General features: G+C 35.7%; 1 protein-coding gene across 2 annotated transcripts; it reads left to right on the forward strand.

Moving 5' to 3' along the window:
- LOC109223431 (beta-1,3-galactosyltransferase 7) lies at positions 1,611-9,579 on the forward strand. 2 transcript variants are annotated; one of them, XM_019387732.1, is made up of 10 exons: positions 1,611-2,134; positions 2,214-2,313; positions 3,220-3,278; positions 3,372-3,644; positions 7,371-7,443; positions 7,531-7,651; positions 7,745-7,832; positions 7,946-8,071; positions 8,355-8,464; positions 8,978-9,579. In XM_019387732.1, exons 1-10 carry the CDS (start codon positions 2,043-2,045, stop codon positions 9,124-9,126), a joined length of 1,191 nt encoding a protein of 396 aa, XP_019243277.1. In that variant the 5' UTR covers positions 1,611-2,042; the 3' UTR covers positions 9,127-9,579. The 2 variants fall into 2 exon arrangements, with proteins under 2 accessions (XP_019243277.1, XP_019243278.1); XM_019387733.1 differs by lacking the exon at positions 1,611-2,134 and having other exon boundaries at positions 2,222-2,313; positions 3,362-3,644.

Below are 11,037 nucleotides of genomic sequence, written 5' to 3' on the forward strand. Positions count from 1 at the left end.
CTTTGATTGATTTGTCCAAAAAGTTTAATAATTTTTTGAGCCAAACAATATAGACCCTTAGATCATTCGTCAAAAAACTATTAGGAAACATAAAGCCACACTACTTTCTCTCTGTTTTTGAAATATGGTGTATTCATTTCTTAAGCTTACAGAATATTGATTTTAACATAATATCACTCAAAATATCTTTCCACCCTTTTAATTGGGATAACTGCCTTATTTCATGTAATTTATTTGTTGTGAAAAAGATTAAGAAACTAGTAGTTTTATTTGTCTAAAATCAATTTAAAACTAGTAGAACAATCAATTTGAATTATTTTTCTTAAAAAGAATTTTGCATTGAAAACTTGTTTTCCAATTATGAGTGCATAAGCTTCTAACAATTATTTTAGGAACATTTTCTTTCCATGTTCAAAATATTATTTGCACCATATGTGCGCGGTGGCTTTTATAATTGGAGGGACCAATTGGGTCGGCAAGTGAACTTTACGCTCCTCTTTTTATTGTATAGTTCCATTCTGCGCATTTGAACACACTTTTCTTTTAAATTCCAATAATCCACAATGTCCTATGATTCTTTGAAAAGACTAAAGAGGACGACTCCACGGAATCAACATATTAAATAGGAAAATCGTACAATCACGTTATTATCCTAATAATAATTCAAGCACCCCACCACTTGCCTTTTATTAACAGTTCGGCTATAAGTTTAGATATCTTAAATCAGACTTTTTTTTTGTTTTACCTGCCCTCTCCAATTTGTTCCCTTGTTGATTCTGTATTGGGAAAAAACTGAATTTATATAAGATGACATGTCATGACACGTGGACCGGTCAAATAGTCAAAGCGTGGTAATCAGTTAGAAGGCACGAGCAACAACAGATGCGGGAGAGAAGATACTTAAAGGTACGAGCTATTATTCAAATGAAATGAGACTCGTACTTGTTCGAGTCATTTAAAGCTCGAAGATCGGAAGGAATTGAAGAAATGAATCTGATAGCGTAAAGGAGTCCAAATTCAGCATTAAATGTCAAATACGTTGAGAGAATTTGTATTTAATAGGAATGATTGAGTAACGTTTCTTTTAATGTCATTTATTGCTCATAATTGCCTCATTAAGACAAAGGCATTATACTTTCTCCTAGAATTAACTATAAAAGGGAAAGGTCTCAACATCTGTAGGACACGAAATATCATTGAGATTATACTGAAATATATACTTATTCATTGCTTTATTGTTGTTCTCAAAGTCTCTCATTTCTTGATTATCAGTAACCCGATTTCTCTCTTAATTTCTAGCTTTAACCAAATATTCAGTTTTTTGGTTAAACAGGGACTGAAGTTGTTTAAAAAGTGGGTACAAGTTAAAACTTTAAAAAAAATGGGTATAAGTTAAATGGGGGCGACCAAGCAATTTTTATGAATTTGTGTTTCATAAGATCCATTAAAGACCTCAGTTCCCATATTATTATCCCAATACAACTTGCTTTTACCTCCAAAAAAAACAAAAACAAATTGTATCAAAATGTATAACAAGTATCGACGTCAACAAAGACAGGACTTTTCAGCAGCAGATATATGTGTAGTACAAGTATATCGTCGTTAACAAACATTGCTATATTGAAGTTAACGTTAACCCCTTGGAACAAAGTCCAAAAAGACATATACAAAGGCAAACTTTAGACGGTCCAATGTCTTCCTCTTTCCTCGGCTCTTCTATTCTTCTATATACTTGTTGTGCCTAACATTCTTTGAAATAAGAATCCCCCAATACCCAATTTCAAGATTTGCTTTTACAACATTCTCACAATCTGAACAAAAAATTAAATAAAAGGAAAAGACCAAGAAATTCCATAGCTCTATCAACGCCCCCTCTTTCACGTTAGCACACCTCTCCTACTTCTCCTCCACCCCCTTTCATCTCTCTTTGTATAATTCACCAAAAAAAAATCTCCTATATACTGACCCTTTACCTTAAAAGGCTTCAATCTTGCCCTTTTTCTTCATCTTCTTGAATCTGTGTTTATTAGAAAATAGAAACAATGAAGAATAGACATAGTGTTAAAGTATCTGTAAAATGGATTCCCATTTTCTCTATTGCCTTCTTCTTCATTGGAATGCTATTTTCTAACAGGTAACTAATTTAGATTCTGGAGTTTTGAGTTATGAAAAGTTTTGATTTTTATTTGATGGATCTATTTGTTTTGCTGAAGATTGTGGTCACCAACTGAATCCAGCAGTCAGCTCATAGCTCAGCATAGAAGGGATCAAGAACTTCAAGTTGTTTCTGAGGACTGTAATTCAACCAAAAAGGTTTCTGTTGATCTAAATCTAACCTGTTCTTCTGGTTTTATTTTCAGTTGTTGATTTCTGTATATTGAAGTCCATCGTGGATTTTAGCTGCTTTTAAGTTAAAATCTGTCTTGTTATGTAAATTCTTGAGTTCTTGATTTTGTAGTTGGTTAGGAGTTCATCAATCTGTCTGTTCTTTTCTGGAGTTTTGCTTTGTGGCTGTTCATTCTAATAGTGGATTTTAGCTTCTATTAAGTTCAATCTATCTGTTTCTGCAAATATTTTAAGTTCTTGCTTTCTTCGTATTGAAGCTAATTGTTGATATAAGCTTCAATCCGTCTGTTTTCTTGATTTCTGGGTGTTGAAGCTACTTGTTGATATTAGTTTCTGCAAGTTCAATCAGTCTGTTTTCTATTTTTTTCCCCCTTTATTTCTGGTTACTTGGGCAAATTGTGGATTTTGGCTTCTGCAGATTGCAACATTTTTAATTCTGAACTCTTTTGAGTGGTTGCTCTATGAGTGTTGAAGCTAATCGTAGATTTAGCTTCTGCTAAGTGCAATCTTTCTGTTTGTAATTTCTTTCTTTCTTGATATCTGAGTACTGAAGCTGATTGTGGAGTTCTATTTCTGTTGAATTCAATCAATCTGCTTTGTTTTTTCCACTGAGTTCTTGATTATGATGATTGAAGCTAATTGTGGAATTAGCTTCTTTGAAGTTCAATCTATTTGTTATGTGGTTTTCATGAGTTCTGTCTTTATGGCTATTGAAGCTGATCGATGGAGGTTTAGCTTTGTTAGGTTCATTGTGTCTTCTTGTACTTTTTCATGAATTCTTGCTTTCTGATAGTCGAAGCTTATTTTGGCTTTTAGCTTGTGGCCTTACTTGACAAACTTATGCTGAATTGTCATAATTTGTTGGTATGCTAGAAACAAGGACAAGATAAGGATGTAATGCAAGAGGTGTACAAAACCCATGAAGCTATTCAGTGAGTTCCCTAAGCCATCATACTTTTGTTTTTTCCCTAACTTTCTATTTTTGGTACTAATGGTTGTAAGCCTGTTTTGGGAGGTCTGCTTAGATCATTGGACAAGTCAATTGCTATGCTTCAGATGGAGTTGGCAGCCACTAGGAGTACACAGGAAATGAAGGTGGCTGATCAGTCGTCCAATTCTTCTCGTTCTCAGGATGGACCTCCGAGGAAAAAGGTTTTTGTGGTAATCGGAATTAATACCGCTTTTAGCAGTCGGAAGAGGCGTGATTCCGTTAGAGAAACTTGGATGCCTCAAGGGGAAAAGCTTCTCAAATTGGAGAAAGAGAAGGGAATTATAGTCCGATTCATGATTGGTCACAGGTATGCTGTTACTTCTTTTTCGTAATGACAAATGTATTATAATTCCTACATTTTGCAATAATCTTGAGCGACTGTGTCAGTAATGCTAAGTTTCTGCAGAAAATGGGTTCCCTGAATGGGGAACCAGAGAGAGAAGTTTAATCTGTTTCCCTTCCAAATCACTATTTAATTAGTACTCCCTCTGTTCCAATTTATGTGAACCTGTTTGACTGGGCGGAGTTTAAGAAAAAATGAAGACTTTTGGAATTTGTGGTCCTAAACAAGTCAAAAAGGGGTCCAGAGTATTTGTGTGGTTATAAAAGCTTCTCATTAAGGGTAGAAATGGATGTTTAAGCTAAATTGTTTCCAAATTAAGAAAGGGGTCATTCTTTTTAGAACGGACCAAAAAGGAAATATGTTCACATAAACTGGAACGGAGGGAGTACATAATAAATCTGATTGTAGAGGGCTTAAAGAATTAGATTGTTGCACTAAAACGTAAATGAGGAGTGGGTCATACTTCTCACATTTTTCCCCGTTCTGAGTGACAGGCAAAAACATACTTGGAGCTGGAGAAATTTTCTTCTAACGTGGCGATATGTGCATTGTCTGTTTCTGCTGGGCTGAATATGAAAAGTAGTTACATGCATAGAATATTAACTTCCCCCATCAATGATTAAATGCTACTGTAGATTGTCAGTTATCCACCCATCGGGTACCACTGAACACAAATAGTGTACCGTAATAATGTTGTCACTTGTTAATTGATTGGCAAGAAATAGGATAATCCTAATTGTGTTGACTAGCTTACATCTTTGTTATTTTACTTAGCAAATGAAAAATTGGTTCCAAAAAAAAACTTGGCCATTATAGTGAAGTGTTGTTATAGAGTATGACTGTTATAAAGAGGTCCGACTGTACAATGGACTACAGTAGCAAATTCTCCCCATGGACTAACTAGTGCAAATAATACAAGTTATATGTTGTATAAACACCACTAAGGATCGTGGTAAATATATGATAGGATCCCTCTACCCTTAACCAAAAGTCTCGGTTGGAGCCTTGGGTATGAAAAAAATCTTATTAGGGAACTTCAGATTAGTCGGGGTCCCGATGATAGAACCCTTTGCTATAAAATAGGTCGTGCAACAAAGAAACCACCCCTAAATCAATCAATTTGGAACTTGGCGAAGAACAACCCTTAAATCGTTGTGTGCTGATTGAGAGAGAAAGCAGAGCAATGGAACTATGGAAGGAGAGGCAACTCGAGTAATGGTAGGAGTGAACGAGTCAATAATCTAGGGTTATCCACTTGTTCCCATTAGCATTAAAGGTCCATTCCAGTGGAATCTTAAGAAGATCGTCCATCCCAACACTTCTAGTTTCAAACTCCTTTTCAATCGCACAACAAACACACTTAACACTTATAATCTCAAATTTAGTCCTGACCTTTTATTCTTGATCCAACAATCTCAAGATAGAGCCTAGAATATTCCGAACATATCCCTTTAGTTTGTCCGTTGTTTTATTTTCAAGAGTAAATATCGTTTGTCTAATTCATGAAAATAAAATAAAATAAAGGATAAACAAAAGGAATAGAACCTTGTGAATAGACCCTAAAATTCTTAAACTAATCTCTCCTTTCTCTCTTCTCTTTTCCTGTTCTACACAAAAGTTTTGGACCCTTCACAGTCTATATTTGCACCATTTTGGTGCAAGTTTTACTGCTCTCCACTTTCATCTTGTGAGTATGATAGGATGAAAGTGGAGAGAGGTAAAACTTGCACCAAAATGGTGCGACCTAGACTGTGAAGGGTTCAAAACTTTTGTGTAGAATGGGAGAGTGGTAGTTTAAGAATTTTAGAGTCTATAGGTTCTAGAAAACTGATTTTAAAAGTGTTAGTCAGATCAACTTAGATTCGGCCAACGGTATTAATTCATGAAATAACTAAAAGGATATGTTTGGAATATTCTAGGCTCAATCTTAGGACCGTTGGGTTTAAGGTGTAGAGTGTGTTTGTTGTGTAAGTGTGACCGTTGGATCAATAACTAAGTAATGCATTAAAAACCTGTAATATTAATTTTCTTTTATGGTCTTAGATTGATCTCCACGCTTTGGTGGACCAGCAATCTCCATTTTTGGGAGCCTACCAAAGTCCCTCTGAGATAGAATATGTGCTCCCCACTGTCCAGCTTTCTGTGAAAACATCTTTAGGGGAACCTATCAGCTGAAAATTTGTCTTCAAGCTGTTTTCCACACAAAGGAGGCCATCTGGTTTGTCGCTTAATCTACCAAATACACAGTAGTTGAATTTACTTATTCCTTCATCCACTGTTTCCAAGTTTTTGTACCCAGGGTAAAGTTAGCTGTAAAGGTATAGTGAACTTGCTATGAAGAAAATTGGCTATACAAAATGGATGTCAAGCTTTTTTGAACTTAAAGTTGGCCATCTGGTTTGAGGCATTAATGAGCGTAAAATCAAAAGAGGAATCGCGTAAAACGGATAAATGAGCATAAAGTTATGCCGTTTTAAGGCTTTACACTTTCGCACCTAAAGCGGAAGGAGGAAAGGTATTAAGAGAATTTAGAGTGCAAGGAATGTCGGATGCGATCGTACCAGCACTAACGCACCGGATCCCATCACAACTCCGAAGTTAAGCGTGCTTGGGCGAGAGTAGTACTAGGATGGGTGACCAATTTGCACACTAGTTGAATCCGCTTTCCTCCACTGCTTTCAAGTTTTCAACTACTGGGTGCAGTAGCTTGTAAAGCCTTTTGTTAACCTGCTTGGGGGAAAGAATTAAAGAACCTTTTCAAAAGAGTCTTAGCAAAGTTAGATACTCTATTTGCTTGGAGAATTGGTATTAAAGTTTTTTAGTTGCATGCAAGTTTAAATACATGAAATTGACTCTAGTGCTGAACTCAAACGGCTTATTTCCTGCTTGTTGCCTTTCTAATGTTGAAAGGAGGTGAAGAAACTAGAAATTGATTTAAAAGCATATGCAATTTTTGGTGAGAGAATAATTTAAACCAAGAGGATGATGCTTAGCAAGAGAGACTATCTGCAGGTGTTTGGCAGATATTTAAGAGTAATTTTTGTTTGTAGATATTTGGGCAGCAAAACACCTCCTGCAGAAGCTCAAATTGGGAGCTCCTGAAACTACTTCTAGGCCTAAAATTGACGCTCTATCTCGATAGTTTCAATAGTTTAAAACAAATGAGATTAATTTTCTAAAGTAGTTGATATAAGTATTATGGGAAATTACCTCACCAAACCCCAAATGATGTGTCTGTGAAATTTTCAGAAGCAACACTATAGCAAAACACATTTTAGCTAATTAAGGCATGATTTTTGTGCTGTTTAAGTTTGGAGGATACACTGTAAACTTCTTCATTCTAATGTTAGCTAAAAGTACTTGCTATGAGATGTTACCACTAACAAGCCTATACCAGCACGATGAGGATTAAAATCTAGAATGTTCCATTTTCATATAGTTTGGCTTAGACCCGCTTACGGCTGTATGATGTTTACCTGATCCAACTAAATGTTCCATTCACCTGTAGGATCCTTGCATCTTTTGCATTTTCTCTGCTCTCAACCCCCCCCCCCCCCCCAGCTGTTACTTCCTTTTTTTGCTGTACTATATATTCATAATATGTGTTAATCACTCGATAATCTCATTGCACAAGGGTGTAAATGCAAATGAATGTTACTTAACTGACAAATATCTATGTTGGTTATCCAGTGCAACATCTAACAGCATACTGGATCGCGCTATTGATTCTGAAGAAGCTCAACATAAAGACTTTCTCAGGCTGGTAGGGATATATTCAGAACAGTTTTGCTTTTATTGTCAAATCTGGAAATCTTACAGATTTTGGGTCCCAATCTGCATGATGTTGTAGGAGCATGTTGAAGGATATCACGAGCTCTCTGCCAAAACTAAGATTTTCTTTTCTACCGCTGTTGCAAAATGGGATGCCGACTTCTATGTCAAGGTTGATGATGATGTCCATGTAAATTTGGGTATGCACTTGATATGTTTTCTATATATTTTTATAGTTCGAAAACTAATCATCTTCGTTCAGCTTGTATTTAAATGGACGAATAATTTTACAGGAATGCTAGCTGCAACTCTAGCCCGTCATCGGTCGAAGCCTAGAATTTATATTGGGTGTATGAAATCTGGACCTGTTCTTGCTCAAAAGTATGTGTGAAGTTTCACTAGCTTATGCCAATTGATCCTTTCAGCTCGCATTTTAGTTTCAATTGTAGTAACATTTTAGTTACATGAACTGAACTTTAATGTTGTTTTTTTAGGACTGTAAAGTACCACGAGCCAGAGTACTGGAAATTTGGAGAAGAAGGAAACAAATACTTCCGGCATGCAACTGGTCAGATCTATGCCATCTCCAAGGACTTGGCCACATACATATCAATCAATCAGTAAGTTCTGATAAAGCTTGAATTTGTAATTGTCCATCAAAGCCACTGAAGTTCTAATGATTTGTAAAAGACTTGAATTTCGTGAAATGTCCGTGTAAATTAGCATGTATACTGGATTGTTAATTAGTCCGTTTCCATAATACTAGATTCTCCCATATTCAATCAAAGTATCACTATCATATAGCCGACCCCAACTTGTCTAGAATTGAGGCATTAGTTGTATCAGTATCATATTTTGTGAGATTATCTAGTAAGTATTAAGGGATTAAAACTTCTAAATCAGGCCCATATTGCACAAATATGCCAATGAAGACGTGTCATTAGGGGCTTGGTTTATTGGTCTTGAAGTTGAGCACATCGATGAACGCACTATGTGCTGTGGAACTCCACCAGGTATTTTCTCTTTAATACTGTTATCATATTTATTGCTGGAGCAAGATTTCTTTCAAATTTCATGGCCTTGAGAAGTGCGGAATACAAAAAGAAGTTTTGGAGTAGCTTGTTTAGTGCATATTTATAATGTTTTCTAGTAAGATAGCATAAACTGGTCTTATCAGTACGATTTTTATAGTGAAAGACATGCCCGATAATGATCTTTTTATCAGTTGCCATTCCTTCATTCCATGCCTTAAATCTTTAATTTATGTAGACTGCTGAATGTTCATCATCTTCGAATATTTTTTATAAAATTTAATTCGAAGTTTTGTTGGCTATATCCAGGCATTCTAGTTGAGGGTGTAATACAAATTAGAAAAGGAGGCAATTTAAACTGTTTAGCGTGAGGACTAAAGCTAAAGCATCAGATTCATAGTTTTTTTTTAAAATAAAAAAATTAGATATTTGTCAGGAATCGTATTACCCTATGCACCTGATTATTTAATTCGCTACTATGGTGCTAACTTGCAGATTGTGACTGGAAAGCAGAGGCAGGTAATGTATGTGTTGCCTCCTTTGACTGGAGCTGCAGCGGAATTTGTAAATCAGTAGAGAAGTTAAAATACGTCCATGAAAAGTGCGGTGAAGGAGAAGAAGCTCTTTGGAATGCTCTCTTCTGATTTTCCTTAAACAACTAGAGGGTTGAGGATTCTTGCTGAGACATAGCTGTCGGATAATTTCCATCTGGCTGGCTGTTTTTGATTGCCAAAATACACTCAGAACTTGTTGAGTAGAGAAATTTGTATAATATGAAACTGTTAGATTGAGAGCATGTTCGTTGTAGATTATGTCTCTGTCTAGATGATAATTTAGATTTCGGATTTCGACGGACAGCGGAAATCCCTTTCTAATTCTTGTCAGCTTATCCAGGGGACCTTAGATATGTACTCCAATTTTTTGGTAATGTAATTTTGGTGGTGGTGAGGTTCATTGTTGTTTCTTGTTTGTGAGAAGGCCTCCATTTTGAAGACAATCTAGTGTTATTTTCTTCTTCTTTGAACTATTAATATTCTGGACTCCAGATTATGTTTAGTTGCAATGAAATTTTGATGAAGGAAAGACATTTTTTCACACAGTAGTTCTTCCTCTTCAAACTCCTTGATTTTTCGTTTATGAATTCCGATGAGTGAATGACTTGCTTTATAAAGTTAGGCTTTATTTTACAGCATTGTAATGGAACTTGTTTTGTTTTTATCACATGCAAGGAAGGGAAAAGTGAATGGCAGGGGCGGCTCTAAGGCTTTGGGCGGTGAGGCCATTGCCTTAGGCCCCAAATTTATGTTAGTGTCTTATTATTATTGTTACTATATATTTTTTTGTTATTTGTTTGAGGTTATTTTATACCAATAAGTTTATAAATTATGATAATTTTCAATTTGGTTTTATCCTCTTTTATATAGGAATTTAGTTATAAATATCGACAACATAATAAATTTCTTTTATAGCGTTCTCTGAAACTGCATGAACACAAAAACATTTATGTATTGATTTTCTTTTGGTATAATTTGGCATATTATATTAGGTTATTTACAATTTATTTAAGATATTCACCAATAAGTGCTACTTAAAAGAATGAACTAAAATTATTGTTTAAATTGATCAGAAGGAGTAAGTATTTTTGATATCGTCAATGCTCAAACCTTAAGGTATTACGTTATGTACCTTTATTTCTTTTTCTTGTTTGTGATGATAGCATTGAGTCCTGGATTTTAACATCCGGTAGTCCAACGCTTTATTTTTTGTTCTTTTCTTCCTCAATTTAAGGGCCCCTCAATATGGTTTCACCTTGTATGGGGTCGAATTTGACCGACCACGTCCCTAAGCCAGCACGACCGACCGAATATATGCGAGTCCGGCTAGAAGGATGGCTTAGGAATAATAAGAGGGACGACTTCATGATCACGTCGGCCTCTCTATAGCATGTACCTTGTTTCTGTCTTTTAATATTTATTAAGTAAGGATCCTCTATTATATAAAGGGGGGTCCGAGCCTTGTAAAAAGGGAGATTCATTATTGGAAATACAAGCTCTCTCTCTCATCTCTCTAACATTATCTCTCTCTCTTATCTCTCGAAGATTATCACCTTCTCTCTCTCTCTCCGATTTGTATATTGTTGTCTGAACCAATTGCCAAGATCATCCTAGGGTTTATTATCTTCGATTATGATTTACCCCTTCATCTATATTGATTGATTTGCTTAAAAAGTGTTAAACAACTTTTGAGTCAAACAATTTGGCGCCGTCTGTGGGGATTTCGGTAGTCGAAATCATAGTTCACTAGGGCTGCTTATCGGGCGGATTGGGCGGCTTTTTACTCTTAACGGTTTGGCTTAACGGTTATCGGCTTTTAAATGTATTAATCCGTTAGCCACCCGATAAGATATCGGGCGGATTGGTATCGGTTTAGCTCTTATCGGACGGTTATCGGGCGATTTATCGGCCTAACATACATATTCACTAAATATCTCCCTCTACTGACTTCTTCAGCTATAATATGTATTAAAAACTGAATACATATTATAAGGAGATAAC

Source organism: Nicotiana attenuata, chromosome 3 (assembly GCF_001879085.1).
Source record: "Nicotiana attenuata strain UT chromosome 3, NIATTr2, whole genome shotgun sequence".
Lineage (NCBI taxonomy): Eukaryota > Viridiplantae > Streptophyta > Magnoliopsida > Solanales > Solanaceae > Nicotiana > Nicotiana attenuata.

What these genes read in the sequence shown, in the direction of transcription:
- LOC109223431 (XM_019387732.1), top strand. Translation starts at nt 2,043, where the DNA reads ATGAAGAATAGACATAGTGTTAAAGTATCTGTAAAATGGATTCCCATT. An exon ending in AAAACCCATGAAGCTATTCA is followed by an intron (nt 3,279 to 3,371) that starts GTGAGTTCCCTA and finishes AGGTCTGCTTAG; the next exon opens with ATCATTGGACAAGTCAATTG. An exon ending in ATAAAGACTTTCTCAGGCTG is followed by an intron (nt 7,444 to 7,530) that starts GTAGGGATATAT and finishes ATGATGTTGTAG; the next exon opens with GAGCATGTTGAAGGATATCA.